A 22,148-nucleotide genomic window follows, 5' to 3' on the forward strand; every position below is an offset into this window, starting at 1 on the left:
TCAAGTGCAACTGCACACTTGCCTCTCCCCTACCAAAGCAGTGGAGTGTTGGTAGAAAAGGGGAGCCATGTTAGACTTGGTAATTGATGATATTTTGCAAGAAAATTCAGACTTCTGATCCATAAACCAGAAGGTGAGGTGTCTAACTTAGTCCTTCAGCTGAGAAACTTCATAGAGGTATGCACCAAGCATCTTCACCCCCTGGATGTAGTTGTACCTGCAAAGAAGACAGTTTCCTTTAGCAGTGTCTTCACTGAGCTGTATTTCTAGCAGATGCCCTTTTTGCAAAGCCCACTCATCAGTCCTAGGCACATGACAAACTCTACAGGAATTGCTGCTGCAGGCAACAGGCACTACAACCCAAATCTTACATCTTCCCTGGTAAGACAGAAACACCGTCCTTGGGGGAGAGGACAGCCAAGCTTAGAGACCAAAGTATAAAAACTACTTCTGGTTTCAAGGGTATCAATCTAGAAATCAAGATTCAGCTACAAACTAGTTACCCAACCAGTCAGTCATTCTCTGCTGGGGAGGATGGCTCTTTGCCATCCAGAGAATTAAACAAAAGCAAGAGCTCAATTGTTAAGTGGTTTTCGTAACACATGCCAAGATCCACAGTAAACTCACCCCAGCACAGGAATAAATATTCTCTTACCTATTTAGCTTTTCATTTTGAGAGTGGGCACCATCATCTGCAGCTCCGACAGGAAGCAGCATGACATTCTTGCCTGTGGCTTCTTGAAAAGTAAGGGTAACAGGAATGCTTCCTCCCTCCCTTGTCAGGTCTGGTTCAACTCCAAAAACTAGAAAAGTGATACTCTAGTCAGTTTAGAGTTTATATTTTTTCCAACAAGTCCTTACTTAAGCCATTAAGTACCCATCTGTACCAGGTGCTGACCAAATCAGCCAGACTGCAAAGGCCACAGACCTGTGGAGCTTCCCCCCACATTTGTAGCACTGGAGTATTGTCACTGTCAGAGTTCAGTTCAATTACACACCAATACTTCATCTGAAAGCCTCTTTGTACTCCAACACAAGTTAGATTTGCTCTAGCTGCCCTATACAGTCTAGCAAAACTGATCAAGAGGGGTGCTGTGATGACCAAACTTCATCGAATTTGGCTAAGCAGGTGATCTGAACTGACAGTTTCATCCTTATGCAAAAGCAACACCATACCAACCAACTTGTCCCAGAACAGTAGAAATTAATTTGATTTCCAGAATCTTTCCTTCCTGTACTTCAGATTTCAGTTTAAAGATTGCACATAACATGCTTCCTTACTTAGTAAGCCAAAGTTATTAGATGTGAGTGCAGAACACTAAATATTCAGCAAATATAACCTCCTCAGAGTTTCTTGAGGTGCTGGAGGAAGAGCTTTTTTAATCCTACCAATGCCAAGTGAAAAACCCACTGACCTGTCTTCATGGCTCTCCTACCAGCCATGTAGTGGGGATGGTTGAAGTCTGACACCCAGGGTTTTCCACCATGGCCTAAGTACACTCTGAATTTGTTGGGACTCTGCAGCTCCGCAAACTTGTTGTTCAAGTAGTCTTCAACCTGTAAGAAAGATTGAATGATCTTATTTACTGTTAGCACTTGTATGAATACTGGCAAAGTTCATATTCTAAAAGCATCTTAGGGACTTGCAGGACACTACAACTGTGCAGCAATACTTTTCCTATTGCTCTTATTTTGTAGTATTCCAGTGATTCTCTGCTCTGAAGTCAGAATATCTTCTTTAGGCAAATTAGCAGTATATTGTAGAACAATTAGCCAGTATGTCAAACACTGCTGCTTTTGAATATGCATTTCTGGCAGTCCAAGTGCCCTACAATTAAGTCAGTGTTTACTCCTAAGCCTTTTTGAGTTTACAGACTACAGTCCACTGGAGCACCACACAGGATTCCCTCAGTTATCTCGTGTTGAGGTGCAGTACAGGGAAGATGGCAGGAAAGCAAATGAACAGAACTGCTTTAGAAAATGGAAAAACTCTTCCCCCAAGGCAAGGTGAACAGAGATTTAGAGACACTAGTTTAGATAGCAGCAATTCATCTCAACATACATTCTTTGTGACTTCTTCAGGAGTCATGTTTGGCACAAGTCTGATTGAGAACTTGCCAATCACTTTCCTAGGAATCACAGTCTTGGCACCAGAGGCTGAGAAGGCTCCTTCAATTCCATGGAGAGACAAGGAAGGGTATCTCCACCTGTGCATAAGGATCTCTCTCTGTAGACACAAAGAGAAAGACACAAGGCTACATGAAGTCTGACAGAGTTCCCTAAACTAATGACTTCTTCAACCTAATAAAGAATTTGCAAGAAACAGTGCTTTTTCCCATGAGGAAATGCAGCTCGCTGAAGGCCACTCAGAAGCTGTTACTCATATTAATCACACATTTTGATACAACAGCTGGGTTCTCAGCACCTTAAGACTCAGTAGTTCTAGTTTGGCTCTCTCCTACCTCTGTGGAACTTACGGGACATGACCAGTCTGCTTCTGGTAAGGACACGAGCACCATTTATAAGGTGCTCAACCACAGTTTGTAGGGAGCATTGAAAGCTTTAGTTCCCACTGCCTCAGGACAGGCAGGTACCTTCATCATGAAGATACTGCTTAAGTTCATGTTTTCTAAAAGCCTTACCACAGCTCAGACTGAGGCTTAGAGTGTTCTTTTCTTTATATCATCAGCTGTATTAAAAAGCCTTAACTCCCAGCTGATTAAATTGACCACCACTGCCTTCCAGGTACACTTCCTGCATTTCCTCCCTGTTGCCTTGGACACAGCTGTTCAATACACTGGATCCTGAATTCAATGCAGCTGTTGAGTTGTTCTGTGCAGACACAAGTACAGTGTCTCAAGCCTGAACTTCACTGCAGAAACGCAGGAGACTTAGAAATTTTGCATCCTTTATGTTACAAGTTTGTTTTTTTCCAGGTACAACCTGCCTCCAATCTTCTCTCAAAGCAAATGTAGCTGCCACAGTTCAAATCTCTCAAGCACATTTGCTTCCTATCTGGAAGTTACAGCCATCTCTCTCTTCTCTCTCCTTAGCCCCAAAACCCTTCCTGCATGCATGCAGCTTACAAGTCTCTTAGCTGGAATTTCAGTTTAGCCAAGACTGAACAGCTTCAGCTCAGTATCACAATGAACATCTTGCCATCTCCTCCTTATATCCAAGCTATAATTCATCCAGTACTTTAAAGGACAAGGCTAAACAAGGAAGTCTGTGTGCTCCCAGTTGATATAAACCTGAGCATGTAAAGCCAAGGTTGAGGATATAAACTGTTACTTATACCTATCTGAGTTAAGTTTGAAGTCTCCTCCTGACTACTAGGAGAGAAGACAGACCTGCACATGTAAACTTGCCTTTTACAACACCTGTGTCTGCTTTTTATGACAGGAGATGTATTTACATCTAGAGTTTTAAAATTAGTATGTAATACCTGTACCTTGTAAGATTCAATGCTGTTAAAAGCATTCATTTGGAGAGTTCCCAGGATGAAGATTTAACTTTAGACATGAGTTTATTGAGCTTGAGGCTGTCCAAAGATTTGGGCTGCCTAGTTCATGATTATAAAACAGTCCTTGTTTGCCAGGTCTAGAAAGATGTTCAGCATGTCAGCCTTAAATTCAGCACAGCTAGGTTTCAAGCTGTTTTCTCACCTCACAGGCAATCATCTCTGAGCAACTACTTTATTTCTGATAACCCACTGAACTTCCTACCAATGAAGAAAATCGGGTGTTTTGTGTAGATTGTCATCTGACCTCTAGAAAGCTGCCAACATTCTTACCAACATTAAGAGAATGGCACTAGATAAAGTTCTGTTCAAGTTTCAAATGCTACTTATACAGAGTAAGGAGCAAATTTAAAGTTGTTAAGGCTGCTTGGGTAAAACATGGGATAGCCTTCACTAAGTTTTCGAGCACCTAACACTAGCAGTACCTCTGCAAAGTGTTAAGTCTGCAGTCAGCCATACAGTAAGCAAAATTATCTACAAGGCATTCTCACCATTTTGAAGACATCAGATTAATCCTCTGCCTAATAAATTACTTGGTAACTACACACACATCCACAGAAGCTTGTTTCTGTTTCCTACTAATCAGACAGCTTGCTCTAGACAGGGTAGAGAAAGAGTGCAGCACACCTTTGCATCATGCAGGAGTCTTGTTGCTCCTACATCTTTTGCATAGTCTGTCAGGTCAAAGTCAATCTTCTCATATAATGCCAGCTCTTCATCAGTAACAGGTGCCACTGCTTCATTAACACCTGGGATTAGGATTTTCCCTTTCTTGTCCACAAGAGAACCTGTAAACAAGAAGTACCTAATATCAGTATTCAACCAGGAGATACAAGATGTCATTGCTGGGAGCACTTTCCTTGGGAAACAGAAGTCTTGGCCTTCTGAAAACTCAGAAAATGTAATGAAATTCAGACTTCTGTTTCCCAGAGCATGCACCACTGAGCATGGAAGACACTTAAAAGAATTTGTCTCTGTCCAAAATGTTCACTTGCTTGCTACTGTATTTAATTCTACTGCTACATTTGGCTGGCTGAAGGTAGGATTCCCAAAGAGTTCAATACCACATCCACAGCAGAGTTCGAGAAAACAGCTGATTTAATTAACATGCAAATTTGCAGTAAGATTTTAGGGAAAGCTAAGAGTAGATAGACAACTTCTTGGCAAGATCTTCACCATGTTTCTGTATTTAAGGCATTAGCTTTGCATACCTGGCAAGCACCATTTCACTGGTCACTGCTTTGCTACTGCAAACAGTCCTTAGCAACTCCCTCATTGCAAACTCAGTCACACTTTGATGGTTCTTGCTCCCATTTTAAATGCATTCAATGAAACCTGTTTTTTCTTACCCATTAGAGCAATGAGATCTGTCATGGCCTCATGTACTGAACCACCATAAACTCCAGAGTGAAGGTCTTTGTCACAACATTCTACCTGATTGAAGTGAATGAAGATTCAGGTCAATTTTTAGCACAAAGATACTGCCATGTAGGGAAGAGACTAGAACAGCCAAAACCTAGCTAGAAATTAATTTGGCCAAGGGTCAAGGAGAGTCCCCATCATTTCTTAAAAGCAGAGGGTAGTGTAGAGACAGGGGATGAAGAAAAGGCAGAGGTATTTAATGCCTTCTTTGCCTCAGTCTTCAGTATCAAGACCAGTCGTCCCCAGGATGCCCAGTTCCCTGAGCTGGAAGTTGGGGATGGGGAGATGAAGGAAGCCCATAATCCATGAGGAGATGGTTAGTGACCCGCAATGCCAACTAGCCACCCACAAGTCTATGGCCCCAGACAGGATCCACCCCACACCAGAATATTGAGGGAACTGGCAAAAGAACTCGTCAAACCACTCTCAATCATCTACCAGCAGTTCTGGTTAACTGGAGAAGTTCCAGCTGACTGGAAAACTATGACAGCTGGTGAGGGGTCAGTAGCTCTGACCGAGGAAGCTGTGACCAGTCTGGAGAGATGGTGCCAAAAGAGATCGTCTTCCCGAGGCCCGGTGTCTTCCCTCAGCTGCTGGCAGGAGGGCCTGTGCAGAAGCTGTCAGCTCTTTAGTGATTGTCAGCTCGTGATTTCAGCACAGCTCTGCAGGGCAGCCTCCAGGCCAGACCAGAGAAAGACAAGAGGCTCGTGTGGCTGTTCCGCATGAGGGAGCTTGATTGATCCGTACTCCGGCAAAGGGGAGCCAGGGACAAGCAACTCTCTGCCCTTGCAGGGGCAGGGGGCGAGCTTTATAGGGATACAGGGGGTGGGTGTCAGAGGGTAAAGGCCAGTGGGCTACAAAGGATCTGCACAGGGTCTCCCAGAGGATTCTGGGTTTGTCTTCTTCTCGCTGTAACTGAAAAAGTGGCTGCCTTTCCAGGGGAGTTCTGCTGGGAGATTGAGCAATCTCCTTATCTCAGCAGACGTCCCTCCAGGGCAGGGGCTGGGCATACCCCACAGAAAACCACAAATGTGAAACCCTTCTATAAGAAGGGTCCATGTGGATGAAGATATCTATGCTATGAGACAATCCTTCAGTAAAGGTGCTGGCTTATCTTGCTTCACATATCCAAAAGCTATCCCACCTACCCAAGTATCAGATAGGACAGCAAGAGAAGGAAGTTTAGACAATTAGGAAAAAACATTCCACGTAAGTAGTCAGTTTCATCTTTTCTGAAAAAAAGCTACTGGCATGAAAAGGTTTGAATTACCACTCTTCTCCAGTGGAAATTTCAGTTTAATAATACTGGATTTGCAGTGTATATCAGCACTTACCTCTATGAAGTAGTAGCAGATACCTCTCAAACCATAAGTGATACAAGGCTTCTTCTTGCCTAGCCAGTAGTTGTCAGAAATGCAAACATAATCCACATCTTTAAAGAAAGCATCTCGCTGAGCAAAAATCAGCTCATCAAGGCCTTCAGATCCTGACTCTTCCATACCCTCGAGGCAAAACTTAATATTTACTGGAAACTCCTTTGAAATGAAAAACAAGAACAGGTTAAGCATGGGAAAACACTCGACTCCTTCAGCAATCAGTAATTTTCATCTATCATGTTCAAAGCAGAAAATCAGACACCGGTAAAGTAGTTCTGTGACAGTGGAATTTGTTAATTATACAGAAACTGGTTTAAATTTTGGACTGTGCTTATGTTGAGGGCATTTATACCACCCTTCATTTGATAGAATTCAAACACTTCAAAAAAGTCATAAAAACTTAACCGTGGGAACACAGCAGAAATCTGTTGCCAAAGGTAAGCCACCAGGCTAGGAAAACTAAAACCACAGGAACTGCATGTCACAGTAGGAACAGAGCTACCCTGCCTATCCAGTCTAGCATATTCTACATACCTAGACAGCAACCTAGAACTGGTTATTCCTCTTAAAAGTGACAGGAACTTGTCTTGCAAGATAAATCAAACACCCTGAGTTATTTCTGATTGCACATTTTCTTTAACAGAAATAAGCAAAGCTCCCAGTTTTGGTGCTAATAAGTGAACCTCCCCTTAGAGCTCAGCAGCAGTGAGACATTAAGCTTTGATAAACGCCAAACTAATCTGACATCCTTACATGACAGTGATCACATTTGATTATTCCTCCTGCTCCACATGCTGGCATATGTATTTTCCTTCCTACATATTTCATTAAAGGAAAATTGTTAAAAGTGCAACCCAAGAATCTGTAAGACTAACTTGTCAGCAAGTCAACTTAACTCTATTAGGAAATCAAGGAATTTACAGGACTATTGCATCATTCCTCTAATCAGCTGAATAAGCAGGCTTCCCTCACAAGGGTTCGTGGCTTGGATAGCATTCACTGCTGGACTCAGCAGTGTGTGAAAAAGCAGAGTATGTTTTGGGCACATACCTGGTTAGTTTGTTGATAAGCCTCCAAGGCATTCAGCCAGGCAAGCACTGGACCTTTGTCATCTGTTGATCCTCTCCCATACAACTTCCCTGTAGAAACAGGATACAAATTAATCATTGAAGAAAAAATTATTATGAAGTTTCATCTCATCTACAGGAGAACACTTTTTAAAGTAACTTTTTTAACCCTGCTTATATAAAAACTTTCATTTCTGATTCTTCATAAGTAGCAGTTTTACATCCTGCTTCACAAGTGGGATAGGTACAGGACTGCAATAGTTCTCCCACTTACAGGGCTACCCCACCTCTTGCCCCAGCTGTTCCCTTGACAGGAGTTTAATATATGCCTGGAAAAGATGTAACTGCTTTATCCTTCACAATAATATGATTTTCTACAAACATCTAAGTGTATAGAAACAAGTTCCCTCCTTTTAACAGAAATTTATCAGGTATTAGCTTCAGTTCAATGATTCTTTGTTTGAAGAGTAAGAATTCAGTAGCTAGTGACAAGTCAATTCTCTAGATTCACCAGATAAAAGCAGATCTCCCTAGAAAGGAATTTAGTCAAAGACAAGTTTCACAGGCCACAGGGAATTCCCAAAATATGTAGCACACGGGTTCACAGCAGAGGCAGTTTTATCAGTGCAACTCAGCTGTGGCTACAACCCCTCAGCACCCCATGTAACCAGTGACAGAACTGGCCAGACAGCTTGCAAAGGCAAAGAGCCATTGGTGAATGACTCCTGCATGGCCAAGCTGCACAGAGGCAAGCCACAGCCTGAGGCAAGTCTAGGTCTTGCTAGCAGATGAGATAACCCAACTTAGTAACTTGGACTCTGCTGCCTGTGACTAAGTGCCCAAGCAGAAGTACCAGTTAGCACAGATACTCCTTTTTCTGGCAATCATTAATGCTTATGCAACACAAGTGGTTAATGTCCTTCTATTAATGACCTTTGACACTAACACTGAGAAAGTGAAACAAAGAAGCAGCTGTTGGAAGCACCAGCTTTAAATAGAAAACAAAGTTTTAGTCTTCTTGCCCACTGGCAATGCTGTTTCAACAGGAGATACTGCACCATTACTTCACCCCATTTATGAGAGAGGGACGAGTTCTGGGGCACTACCTCTGCTAAAGAGCTTCTGTAGTACTCATAGTAGCACAGTTAAACACAAGGCAACCCAGGGAGGCTGCTGCGCCACTCCTGTCTCCAGCCACAAAAGTTGTGTTGTGTATTTTTTCTCAGCAATGGTTCAAAATTCCTGCAGTCTGACATGACCTTACAGGCTTCAAGCTCTGAACAGCACAAGAAATTAGTTCTAAAAAGCTCTCTGGCAACAAACAGGCACCATGGAAAGCAGCAGTTAAGATTGTGCTGTAGCTACAAGGAAGAAAATATGCAAATTACAGCCTAGACTATCAGAAAAGGAAACCATCCCAAGAGCAGATGAGATTTTGCAGCTTGACTTCTTGACCATTTCCCCACCTGCACATTTTTACATCAACAGTATTAAATAAACACCCATACCACTTCTTACTCTCCTTCCCCCTTTCAGTGGCACAGCTTTGGAACAATTGAGGCATACCACACTCGTTACAGAAGCGTTCATCAGTGTCAAGTCCAGTGCTCTTACCATCTCTTTCCACCAGTGTGAAGGGCTCGCTATCCCAGCCATCCTCTAATGCTGCTGGCTGAACATCCAGGTGACCATATACACACACCGTCTTTTTGGAGGGATCTGTGCCCAGTGTTCCCAGAACAATTGGTGGCAGGGGGATCTCTGATCCATCAGGCAGCTAGAAATAGGAAGGTAGAAGTTTTATTAAAATATGGAATGTCAGAGGGACATGTTTTTATCAGATACATGAATTACTTTAATACTATGGAAGTTATGAGAGTAGAGGCAGAGACAGCTAAACAAAACTAATCTACTTAAACCAACTGCCAGAAGCAGGGTGCCAAAGAACACCTGATGGCATCATGCCAATTAGTTTCCTGACAAGTCCCAGTAACAGTCAAAATGTTCCAAGCCACTTAGAACTGATAGCTTTAAACTACCAATCCTACATCAGATTTTAGCAGAGCAAGCTGACTGGATGCCAAATTGCCATATCTAATGCTGACCTAAGCATAAGTGATAAACTCCATTCAATATTGCATTCTGTGTTGCTCACCACTGCACTTTCATCCTGTCCACAGTATAGCTCTCTGGACAAAAGTTTCCTGACAGTGGTACCGCTGGGTGGAACATGTGCCTACACCCAAATGAGATCAGCATAACAGATGTATTTCTCTGTACCAGCCAACATTGTTAAGCTAAGGGCAGGGTAGTGCTGATAAACTCAGTTCAGGAGTTCAAGAGTTGAACTTGGCTTAATCCCTTGGAATACCCCACAAGCAATTATCACATGCTATTCCCAGTCAGCAAGTATTTCCCTTCCTGTAAACAACTACATACTGTTCAGCAGATCAAGATCATCTTTGACTTTTTGCTTATATGGGTTCCAGGCTCCAATTTTTTATCAAAAGGTAACATGGTCCTTGGCCAGCTGCAGCTCTGCATGATTAAAGCACTACTGCAAGAATTTACACTAATCAATACACAACAAACTGCTGTGCAGCAGTGAAGCAACTTTGATCTGACAAGTTCAGTTGCTTTACATTGTCCCTCACAGATACAGCAGCAACATACAAAATGCACTGACTAGCTCTCCCCATACATAACATAAAACTGAACACTGAAGGTAACCCTTGCAGATGGATTAAAGTTATCTAAATAAAAATATTACATATAAAACTCCAAAATCAGTTCTTGCTACCAAAAAGTTAGTGATGAAAAGAACAACTTTGTCTCTGAATTAACTGAAACACTTTTGATGGAGTTTTAGGCTGTAGGTAGTAGCAGAGCTAGAGTTAACCTACAGATTTCCTCCCAAGGCAGCTGTTTTCCTGCTGGAACCTGTAGCTACAAACAAGTGTAATCCAGTTGCCAAAAGCAAGAACTGCTCAGAAGGTTCCCATAAACACAGATTTCACCCGGCAGCCTTTCACACCAATTACGAGGACAATCTCCTAGAACTAGCCAACATTCTAATGCAAGATTTTTAATGCCACTATCCCAATCCTAGTCTAACAATTTTGGTATGGGTCCTACTCTGAGGTAGTGGCTAGGCACTTCAAAGGAGAAGCATATCAAGTGGATAGCTCCTTAGGATGAGCTTATCATTATCATTCTCATAAGCACATACTTTTTGCTGGGGGGAATAAGCAGTCTGGCTAGCTAAAAATGAGAGAAGTCATTCTTTTAATGATACTTTTGTATCTAGTAAGGGAGCTATGCAATCCTGTGACAAATGTAACACCTCTGAAGGAGCCCAGAAGTCTTTTGGAAGACTTACTGTAACTTCAGTCAGTATCTTTATAGTCTATGGGTGTAAGGACCAATACCAGCCTGTTGTTAAAAATGTCTAGCATTTTTGTTTGCAGGTGCTCTGTTCATGTTAAATTCAAAAAGTATTTAAAACACATTTAATACAGTCCAAAATGTACTTTAACATCCTTAACTGAGTCTCAAGGTTTACTATTAACCAAAGTTTTTAACAAAGTTCAGACTGCATGGCAGGAAAGACATCATTCTACACACCAACAGACTACTGCCTTTTTTCTACTAATCTGACATGGAGATGCTCACGTACCTTTTGTTTCCCAATATCCATAAGTTTGGTTGTGCCTCCCAGTCGCTCAATATCCTTCGCAGCAACCTCCATCATGCGCTTGATTTCACCCCTCTTCTCCGGCCATGCTGACACACTCTGGATTGCCACCCACTCTGCCAGGCGCTGGAGAGATGGAAGAGCTACAGGTTTTACTACACAACAGGCACCATGCAAATACCACACCTTGTAATTCAACAAACACTGGTTTAAGCCAATCTCAAATTGAGGCAAATCAGCTCTGTCCTCTGCCCAAAGAGGAACTTTAACCATTAATATTACTCTCAAAAGCTCTCTAAAGCTGCACTCCCCTACAGCTGTCCCTGCAGCATAGCACTAAGCTTACAGATACATCAAGTAAGCTCACAAGTATGACAGATTGTGCTTGTTGGGCCTTTTTAGTCGCTGCTCTTTAAGTATCCAGAGCCAGCTAAAGTCTTCCAGGCATCTCAAAAAGGCCACTTTAGCTTCTTCTCCCCATGTGAGATCAGCAAGAACAATTTACAGAAATCAAGCTGAACACTTGGCAGAGTTCCTGCCTGAGTTCACAGAGCTGTACCACTGATTCCTCACAGTGAGAGGGACTACAATACAACCTGTAACTAAATAGTAGATCAAGCAACAAAGTACCTCTTTGGAGAGGGCAACCTCTCCCTCTGCAGCCCAGCATAAATCATTTCATGCAAGAAAGCTTTGTTCCAGCCTCATTTATATCCTTCATCTCCCATCTCAAAAGGAAAGAAACTATAAACCTAGTTTGGCATTCAGAAGCCAGTGTCAGCTTCTTCTACCTCTAAATAAGTCACCAGTTGCACTACACAGTAATAGATCATTTCCTAATAAATCTACCAAGGACACTTAGGTTCTTGAATAGAACTATGCCAAAACTTAAGAAACAGTTTTCTGGCCTGACTCAAATCACTCACACTTGCTGCCTGCTCTTCCCTTTCTCCCATTACTTGACATTGTTACTGGGCATACTATATAGATGTAACGACAAACTTGAAGCTGACCACCTAAATTTAATATCCCATAGCTGCCCATGATGCAGGACAAAACTCAAAGAAAACTTACCTGAACATAGAGGTCCTGGTGTTCATCAATGTATTTAAAGAGGGTTTCAAGAGCAGACATTCTGGCCTAGTTTTCAGAACAGTGCTGCTGAAGATTCTGTGACAGAAAAATAACTTAGCCTTCAAAGGTTTAAGAAGTAAGAGTCAGTAATCAAGAGCCACAGGAGACTTTCACCTTTCAGCTTCTAACACCACACCAAGTTGTACTAATATAAAACTTGAGGCCTCTCCCTTTCATGAAATCACCACAGTGAAGTGGCTAAACAAAAGCCTATTTAATTTCAACACAACTCTTTCTGCCTCTCCCCTCAAAATAACTTTCAAAGCTAAACTGAGCAATCTTGTCTCTAGAGATACTTCAGTGAAATCATATACTTCATTTTACTGCAGAATTACAGGCAAAATGCTACTCCAGTAAAATGCAACTCATAGTAGCTAGGTCCAAGAAAGCACCACACTTTGTGTTCTGCAAAGGAGGTTAAAAGCAGGCAGCTGAAGAACTGTGCTTTCTTCAGCCTTAAAGTCTCAGCCTACCACTCAGATTTCACAAATAAGGTCAGAATGAATCCGTGGGAACAGAGGCCAGCCCTGGCAGGTCATGAGCAAGTGGTCAGGGACTACTTCAGTGCTACCACTTCCTTCTTTTGTTTTTATTTCAACTGCTGTCCACGTGAGAAAACCTCTCCCCTTCTCAGTTTTCTGTCTTCCTTACCAGTGTGAAATCAATATTGAAGAGAAATACTGTCCATTAAAGCAACAAAGCAAACACGCTTAAGCTTAACTCTCAAGTTAGAACTAAAGATACAGCACCTCATCTAAGCCAGGAAAATAATGAGCTTTACTAATTTCTTATCTCTTTACTCATAATTTACATAGTTCTGTTCAATCCCAGAATGGCTAAGGTTGAAAAGGACCACTGGAGGTCATCTGGTCTAAGATGTGGCCCCACAACACATTACTCAGGAGGGTGTCCAGGAGCCTTTTGAGTAACTCCAGAGAAGGAGGCTCCCTGAAGTGTGTCTCTGGAATCCAAGCGCCTTGACCAGGAGGAAAATCTCCAGCGTCCATGTAATACACTAAACAGGCATGTTCAGCAGCTCCAGCCACTGTGATTCAGTATTTTGTTGAGTCAGCTTTATGCCAGGTCCTTTAAGCCTTTCTTCTACTTCTACACAGTAGTCACAAGACAGTTGTTAAAACATCTGACTGCTTGTCTTAGGATTTCTTCAACAGCTGACTACACTACATATCTGAAACAAATCCATTCCAGCTGTGAAAATATACAGCAATATCCAATTGTATCCCACACAATATACTGCAATACAAGCACCACCCCAAATTTAAAAGATTTACACATTTTCTTTCAAGCAAGGTTGTACTTACACGGATACTGGGGTTTGACATACAAAATCCTTTCCCTCACCAGAGATAGCGTCAATTTAATTTGGATAACTAGTTTTAAACACCAATTAGAACAACTCCAAACCACCAGACAGGTAAGCATTCACTCCAATAGTCATGAAAGGTGAAAACTGAACACCTTCAGAAGGACTACACAGACATAACCAAGTTAAAGCAATGCTTCTCACTGAAGCTGGGCTTCCCTAATGAAGCCATGCTCTTCACATGCAGTTAGAGCTCCGGCAGGATTCATGTGGAGCTTTCCAGGAAACCAGCACACAGGCATCAGTCCGGCGCATCTGACCCTCCCCTTCACTCAACTGGTTTCTATAGCAACCCCAGGGCTCCAGTTTCACAGCACAGGCACAAAATACAACATGTTACATAGAGGTTGACATTCTGTCCAGCACAAACAAGACCTGAAGTACTTGTTAAGTCAGGGACTACTTTAAATGTCACCTTAACCATAGTTAAATTATTCTGAAATTAGAAGGGTATTGAATCTCGCAAGTCACACTGAAGAGCAGTAAAGAAGCCTGCTCCAGAAAACTTCAAACTACAAAAAGCAAATGTTGGTTACTACTTAGCAAAAGGATGGATGCCACTTTCCCCTTCGTCTTCAAAATCAGGTTTGAATTCCCTGTAAATCTTTCAGAATGGAGAGCTGAAATCTTCCTACCTATGCAGAAGAGGCTCCATAGTTTTACCTTTCCACAAGACTATAAAAGTTGCACCTTGAATAAGATAACCCAAGGGACTATCAATGCACCATCACAACTTTACCCTCCTTATCCACAAGCAACATTAGTATGCCAGAGAAAAGCACTGAATCAAGTTCGGAGCGCTCTACAGCCATCATCGAGCCCCATGCTCACGCTGCAGGCTCAGCACTTCGGGCCGAGACTGACTTAAAGGTTAAACCTGGGACTTCACAGGGTTTTGCAGCGCTGGGACAAGCTCCCCGCAGCCCGCCAGGTCGGTGACAGCCTCGGGACGGGAGGGAGGGAGCAGGCGCGCGGGTGCTTCCCACGGACAGCGCCGGGGGACAGAGAGCGGGAGCGAGGAAGGGACGGGAGCGGAGAGGCGGGGGCAGTCACGGCGCCGCCGCGCCCCGAGGTCCAACAGACGCTCCCTACCGCGGGACACGGAGCAAGGCCCGGCCCGCCGGTGACGCCGCGCACCCGGCATTCCCGGCTCCGTCCCGCCAGGCCGGGCAGGCCCGGGGCGGCCACACACGCTGGAGCCGCCGCGCCACGGGACCGGCCCCCGAGCCCGCCCGACACTCACCGCGCCCACCCGGTTCCGGCTTCCACCTCAGGGCACGGGAGCCGGCGCCGCCGCGGCGCTTTAAATACCCCCGCGCCAGCCCCGCCCCGCGCCGCGCGCCGCGCCGGCCAATCCGCGGGCAGGGAGCGCCCCGGGGGCGGGGCTTGGGGCGGGGGCGGGGCCGCAATCATGGCGGGGTGCGATAAAGTGGAAGGTATCATACAGCGAATATCGGGTTTGTGGGGTCTGGAGCAGAGCCTGTCTGGACAACTGAATTATTCCAGCCGAAGCTGGGAGTACCCTTATCTTCCTACATTTGTGGTTTAGATAGGTTAAATAGATTTAGATAGATTTAGATGTGGTTTAGGTAGGTCCCTAGAATCATAGAATTAATTGTAGAATATCCTGAGTTGGAAGGCATCCAAAAGGATTGTCAAAGTCCAACTCCTGGCCCTGCACAGCACATTCCCAAAAATCACACCACATGGCTGACAGCATTGCCCAAACACTCTTGAACTCTCTCAGGCTGGTGCTGTGACCACATCCCTGGGGAGCCTGTTCCACTGCCCAGCCACCCTCTGAGTGAAGAACCTTTTCCTGATATCCAACCTAAACCTCCCCTGACACAACTCCAAGCCATTCTCTCGGATCCTGTCACTGGTCACCACAGAGGAGAGATCAGTGCCTGCCCCTCCTCTTCCCCTCACAAGGACATTGCAGACTGCAATGAGGTCTGTCCTCAGTCTCCTCTTCTCCAGGCTGAACTGACCGAATTACCTCAGCCTCTCCTCATACAGCTTCCCCTCAAGGCCCTTCACCATCTTCATAGCCCTCCTTTAGACAATGACTCAATGACTTTTTTTATATTGTGGCACCCAAACCTGCCCCCAGCACTCGAGGTGAGGCTGCCCCAGGGCAGAGCAGAGCAGGACAATCCCCTCCCTTGCCAGGCTGGTGATGCTGTGCCTGATGCCCCCCAGGACAGGCTTGGCCCTCCTGGCTGCCAGGGCACTGCTGACTCATGTTCAACTTGCCATCAGCCAGGACCCCCACGTCCCTTTTGCAGCACTGCTTTCCAGCATCTCATTCCCCAGTCTGTATGTAAATCCAGGGTTTCCCCATCCCAGGAGCAGAATCTGGCACTCACCCTTGTTAAATTCCATAGGGCTGGTGACTGCCCAACCCGCTAATTTATCAAGGTCTGTCTGCAGGGCCTCCCTGTTTTCGAGGGAGGCACACATCCTCTCAATTTAGTATCATTGACAAACCAATTTAATATCACTGCTTGGATAAGGGAAGTGCAGTATGAATAGTAAGATGAGAAAGTGAAGTGAGGTCACCTAATGAAGAGTTTTCTGAGCTCCTAACAATGGTGGAAAGAAATAAAGTAATTTTACATGCAAAAAGATAAAAATTCAGGTAAGGCTTGCTGTTTCCTTGGGCTCCCCTGAATGAAGCCATTAGATGGGAACTGCTGCTGTTCATGAATAGCTCTGATACATCAAGCTGCTAGCCATGCATGGAGGTAGAAATTTGGTAACTCATATTGGTTTATAGATATTTTTAAAATAAGTGTAACAGTGGCAGTTGGCCCTTGGCTGTAGTAAAAGTATTTGTTACCTGAACTGAGGAAGGTTCACCACTCACTCAAACCTATTGGGCAGTGTGCTTCCCAGTGCCACAAATATTAGGAAAAGTGCTGCTGAAATTTGCTGAGGGCATAGAGCTGGGGAGATGGAGTCAGTACAGGGAAGGAATAACTTCGAAAAATTCACGACCCTGAGAACCACAGAAATAAAACCAGGATGAAATTAGGTAGCTGGGAGCTCAAGAGCTGGAAACAAAGGAGGAAGAGTGGGGCATACTAGCTGGTCTATGAGCTACCATGGGGGAGAACTACGTAATTTGGGAACTTGGCTGGTGGTGCTTTGTGGGGTAAGGTAAGTGCTAGGACCTCGCGTGGGGCTGGTCTGGCCACAGGCCATGTTGAGCTGGAGATTCACAGGCTGATGCCAGCCTTGGTTTGTCCCCAGGGAACTGCCTGGGGCTGGGGCTGCCCTGGTGCCCCCAGATACCTGGCTCCTGGCTGGGGATGGGGTGGGATGGGCACTGGCTGCCAGGCTGCCCCTTACAGGCCCCCATGGGGAGCCCCTGCCACTCCTGGCACCCCAGACTGCGAGGAGCCCCTGGCACCAGAACACCTGGCACTGCTCTGTGTTGGTGGGAGAGCAGATGGCAAAATCTACCCCAAATGGAGCTTAGAAACTGGAATAAAGTTTGTATTTACACTTACGTTAGGAAAAATCTTGCCTGGAAGCAATAGGGGGAAAAAAGATTAAAAAATAAGAAAAAAAAAAAGGAAAGAGAAACTGCTTGTAAAAAGCAGTTTGTTGCATTTATGAGGGGTATTAAGTGACATGACACAGGATGATTTCTGATGACCTATTTTATTCTCATGTTCGTTCATGGAAGCAATTTTTGGTACTTTTTTCTCACATCCTTAAAAAAAAATCACAAACCAGAATAAGAATCAAGGACATGAGCTGACAAAAGAAAGGCATCAGAGAAGCATACATTGTGTAGCAAATACTGTGTACTGTGTTATCCCAGTTTTCTGCAAGCCTGTATTGATCTAAATCCACAAAGGATTATGTGAAGAAAAAACACAAAAACCACACAGCAACTTATCCGGGGGAAAACAACAACTTTTTTTGAAAGATAAGAGGCCCAATTATCAGTTTTGAGGGGCTGGTAAATTGTCTTTATGGAAACACAGTTTTGTTTTACACAGCTGTTAATTTGGAGGTGGAAATAACACATGTATACATAAAAATCCTTTGGGAACAGAGGAGAAAGGAGCGGTAGGATAAACCACATTTATCAGAAATGGTTTAGGGACAGGGGATGACAAAGCAAGGTACTTTATAAAGAAAATATAAGGATGCTCAGTGTTCTCTGGTCCTGACAGAGATATCTAAACATCTAAGCTGCTCTATTTCTTTTTGTAATATGTTGTCTTTGAAGTAGTTTTGTTCTAAAGAAATAACTTGTAGGTGCTTGTGCCATTGCTTTTAATCACAGGGATGTAGCTTATGTCAGTCAGCTGAAGCAGTAGCAGCTGAGTAAGTGAGGAGCCTAAAACATAAGCACTGGTCTGGGAGGGGACAGCTGTGTGAATCAGCTTTTTGGATGGCTGTGGACTGAGAGCCACAGGGCTGTGGGAGGTCGGCAGAAACGCCATTAGTAGCTGTGGCTGTCCTTTCTGAAAAATTCCATGTGAAGTGATGAAAGGGGACAGAAAGTTTCTATGGATACTATGGTACACAGGCAAAATCTCACTCTCACTTCTTTTGAAGTTAATTCCAAGTGTTGGTCATGTCCCTATTTCCAGGGGTATGCCGTCTAAAAATTTCACATTGCTCAATTTTTTTGTCTTTTCTCTTACATGAGATGAAGGCACAACATCTACTTCAGTGCACGTCTGAGTAGCACAGAAAGCTGAAATTAGTCATCTTCAGCCTCTTTATTGTATGTTCCTGTTTCCTGCTCTGTTTCCTTCCTCTTTATTTTGTATGTTTCTGCTTAGGTGAGTCACAAGCCAAACTTTCTAAACATTGGTTGCTCATGCTACATTAGGTAAACTGCTAGATTGAAAGGGAAGATTGTAGATGGGGATGTGCAGAACAGTGCAGCTTTGTTGGATTTCTTTGATTTCCTGCAAACAATAGTTTTTGAACTAGTGACAGCAAATTTAAAGCAGGATGTTTAAGGAAGTCCTCACTGGTTGCTTTAATCCCTTCTAAACTGTGTCCTATTTATATCACAACCATGTACATGCACCTATGTGGACATTTGGACTCCATTAAAGTTGCTTGCCTTAAGTACTCCCACTTCTGCTGGGTTTGATTTTGTTGACTAAAGGTGAACAGAGCTGCTTATCCCTGGAAATTGCATTGCCATTGACATTCCAGCAATGTAAGCCTCACCTGTTACCCCTGGCTTTTCAAAACCAGGGGGCCTCAAAGCCTGAACTCATTTAGAGGAATAGCACGAAACTAAAACAAATCAAGGTATTATTTACTATTCAGTCAGTACTGTGGCTCAGAGGTAACCTTGCCCTGGCCTCCAAAGAAGCAGGGCTGCTTGTGTGGCGTACTCTAATTACAGAGTGCTGAACACTTGGGTGTGTTCATGGCCTTCCTAATCTATATATGCATGTGGGCCATGTAGTAATTAATGAGCTTGATCCTCACAAGCTTCTTCCAACAAAATAATATTTTGATAGGCAATTAATAAAAATACAGGGCAGATTACACTTAACCTAGACTTAACCATGTAGAAAATGTTGATATTTACATGGGAGAGCCCAGTGTGGGGTGTCTGTGTATCTGAGTCCCCAGTCAGAATCCAGTTAGAATGCTCCATGGCACTTCATTGGACTCTGCACTCAGCTTTTGCCATTGTGAAACGTGCACAGGAGGAATGCTGCTATTGAGACAGGAGCTGAATCAAAGTCTAGAGTCCTGGTCTTGTGATCCTTCTTCCCATCCTTGCATAATGCAGTACTAGTGTGAAATGGAGCCTGTCTGGCTCAGTAGCCCAAGCAATAATAAATGCTAAAGGAATCTTCTCCGTCCCTCTGCTCCTTTCCTTCCTCTACCATTTACTGTCTGCTCCTTTTGTCATCTCCTGTGTCCTCTCATTATGCTGAACCTGGCAAGTGGAGGACTTATATTCCGTCCAGTCCAACTCAGAACAGAGACATCTGCACTGGCCTTCCATGAGCCCCCACAGTGTTGTGCCACTGTGGAGCAGACAGATGTGCCTGCCTGCACGCAAGATGGCTCTGTGCTGCTGTGCTAGGGTGACTCTCTGGCTTGGTTGCCACAGCTTGAGGAGCTAATTTGCCCTGCAGCGGTGGGTTGGATACTCAGGAGGCCCAGCGTGGTTGATGCATCAAAATTTCTGCAGCTCTGGTAGCCCCTATATCAGTAAGGTTGTAACTTTCCTGATAAAAAATACACTCGAAAGCTTGCTGAAACTTTAGATCCTCCAGTATCTTAACAAAGTACCAAAACATCCTGGATTACTCCTAGCCTTCAGCAGTCACTAGTTGCTTAACTAAGCCAGTTCAGGACACCATAGATCTTGAAGTCTCTCATCTTAGGCACTAGATTTATCTGCAAACCATGACAGCATAAAGTAGAATAGAGGGGCCTTGCTGTGCACTGCTGGATAGCTCTTTGCTCCTTTTTTCCTGGCTTTATATAAGGTGGTTTTGCCCTTCCCCATAAGTGCTACTTTGCCAAGTCTGTACACTATATTGCAACCTGGGTTTTCCATGTCCTTTTCTCAGGATGCAGCAGTGACGCGTTGAAAATGTCACTGTCAGAAACATCAAAGCTAGCCTGTCTAGAGTGCTGGAGAGATTGCCTCAAATTAGACAGAGTGGCAGAGAGCCAGCCAAAAAACCTACCCCCCTCCCCCATCTTCTAAATTCAATGTGCAAATTGCCCAGATATCAATATGCCAATGCTTTTGGCAGCATTCTCCCCATTACATTGCCCTAACATTGCCCAGGAATTGGCAGTCTATTTTGGTGATCTTGTGCTCAGAGAGGGCAGGTACTGTTCCCACTTATGATTCTGAGGCACAGATTAAAGAATGGTGTGAGAGGCTGTTAGTAAATTGTTCTTTTCCAGCACCTTGGAGGACTGGCTTGCAAATTGCAGAGCCAACATATCTTAGAAAGTCATTGAATGGGCATCCCAAAGGATTCCTTGTTTGCTGAAGTGTTGGTCCAGCTGTACCAGTGCTCCAAAAGGAGTAAAGAATGCACCTACATCCCTTTGTTCATTGTCTATTCCTCTGCCTGCGTGACTAAAGCACTCTGTGCTTCTGCCTGCTTGTCCTGGTACTCTGCATTAATATAACAAGTCAATGGCTCAAATGTGATGGTGGGATGTGTGTCATGTAAAAGGCACATGTAAAGGACAGGCAAGCAAAGGGTCAACAGCCCAGCTAGATGTGCTCTCAGTGCAAATGAGAAACACAGCCCTTGGGCACTGCTTCAGCCCAGCACTTCTCTTTGGAACAACCGCAGAGCCCAAATGCAAAAACATTCACCCTTTTTCTTCTTAATCTCAACTATCCTGTATTTCATTCCAGTGTTTTATCCCAACTACATGCCCAGTTTATCCATGCTCAAAATGCATGGAATGTGTGAGTAGATGTCATTTTCAATTCCTCCTTGAATATATTTTGGGATGTTGGGAGGCTTTATTTCGGTCTTTTATAAGTTGTTGATTTGTCAATGTGAAAGAGAAATGTTAAAGAGGTCTGGCCAGGAATGCATGTTCTCCTCAATAAAATGGAGCCTAAATGCTTCCCCAGCTGGAATTTCACTCCAGAGATGCAGCTCTGCAGGGCTGCTTTTGGTGTCTCTTGTGGTTTCACTGTGGTTGCATTCCCCCTCCTTTGGTGGTTCTCCTCACTTCCCAGACTGAGGATCACATCCAGAACATTGCAATCCCTGTTTTTCATTTTGGGAGACTTGCTATGAGCTCCTTTACATGTGTGTATGCATCTATACAGCATGGCCTGAAACAGTTTAATTCTATGCAGGAAACAGGGACTTGCAAAACTGGGGAATATTAAATGTTGTCTAATCATGGCATCTCTGCATATTCCTACTTTGTTCCTCCTTTTATATTCCTTATTGTAAATCAAAAGCAAATCCACTGATTCTGGATCAGAATTAAGGACCTTTTTTTTTTTCCCCCCCCCAAGAAGAAGAAGGCTGTTGCTAGGGATGGGGGAGAGGGACTCCTTCTACAACACACAAAGTCTTCTGAGGAGAGAGGTGACTGACAGAGGATGTTGGTTGTAGACAATTAAGGGTTATGAAGAACTGAAAAGGTAAATCATTGAAGAATAAGGAGGAAAATGTACGTAGGGAAGACAGTGGGATTGTACTGAAGAAAAACTACAGAAAATAGAAGATTGTGCCTGTGGAAGCAGCTATGGAAATCAGTTTCTGAGGCTTCTCAGTCACCAACAGTTCTGCTCAAAGCAGGAGGCAGCACCATGGCACTCCTTGATTGTTACATTGGCTGTTGATGCCTGTATAGCAGTGACCCCCCAGAAACAGGCCTGGCCACCAGAACCACTCAGGTTCTTGGAGGATGCTTGCATGTAACAGGAGGAACATCACACAGTAGTGGTGCTGCTGCTCAGGCAGCTGGGCAGGATCCCACATGCAGATTTCTTGCTCAGGAGTAACACGGGGGAGTCACTCACACTAAGGGATGCTTAACATTGATATAATTA

General features: G+C 44.0%; 1 protein-coding gene across 1 annotated transcript; it reads right to left on the reverse strand.

Moving 5' to 3' along the window:
• Positions 1–14,924, reverse strand: CNDP2 (carnosine dipeptidase 2). The gene is made up of 12 exons (XM_039550107.1): positions 14,841–14,924; positions 12,154–12,249; positions 11,062–11,205; positions 9,000–9,162; positions 7,369–7,457; positions 6,277–6,477; positions 4,870–4,954; positions 4,148–4,308; positions 2,063–2,227; positions 1,416–1,557; positions 656–803; positions 1–217 (listed from the first exon to the last, which is right to left on the reverse strand). Exons 2-12 carry the CDS (start codon positions 12,211–12,213, stop codon positions 148–150), a joined length of 1,428 nt encoding a protein of 475 aa, XP_039406041.1. The 5' UTR covers positions 12,214–12,249; positions 14,841–14,924; the 3' UTR covers positions 1–147.
• Between the last annotated feature and the right edge of the window lie 7,224 nt (positions 14,925–22,148).

Source organism: Corvus cornix, chromosome 2, assembly GCF_000738735.6.
Source record: "Corvus cornix cornix isolate S_Up_H32 chromosome 2, ASM73873v5, whole genome shotgun sequence".
Classification (NCBI taxonomy): domain Eukaryota; kingdom Metazoa; phylum Chordata; class Aves; order Passeriformes; family Corvidae; genus Corvus; species Corvus cornix.

Coding starts and splice junctions, on each gene's coding strand:
- CNDP2 (XM_039550107.1), bottom strand. CDS start 12,213: ATGTCTGCTCTTGAAACCCTCTTTAAATACATTGATGAACACCAGGAC. Junction 11,206..12,153: donor ACCAGGACCTCTATGTTCAG/GTAAGTTTTCTT, acceptor CCATCTCTCCAG/CGCCTGGCAGAGTGGGTGGC. Junction 7,458..8,999: donor CACACTGGTGGAAAGAGATG/GTAAGAGCACTG, acceptor CTGTTTCTACAG/GGAAGTTGTATGGGAGAGGA.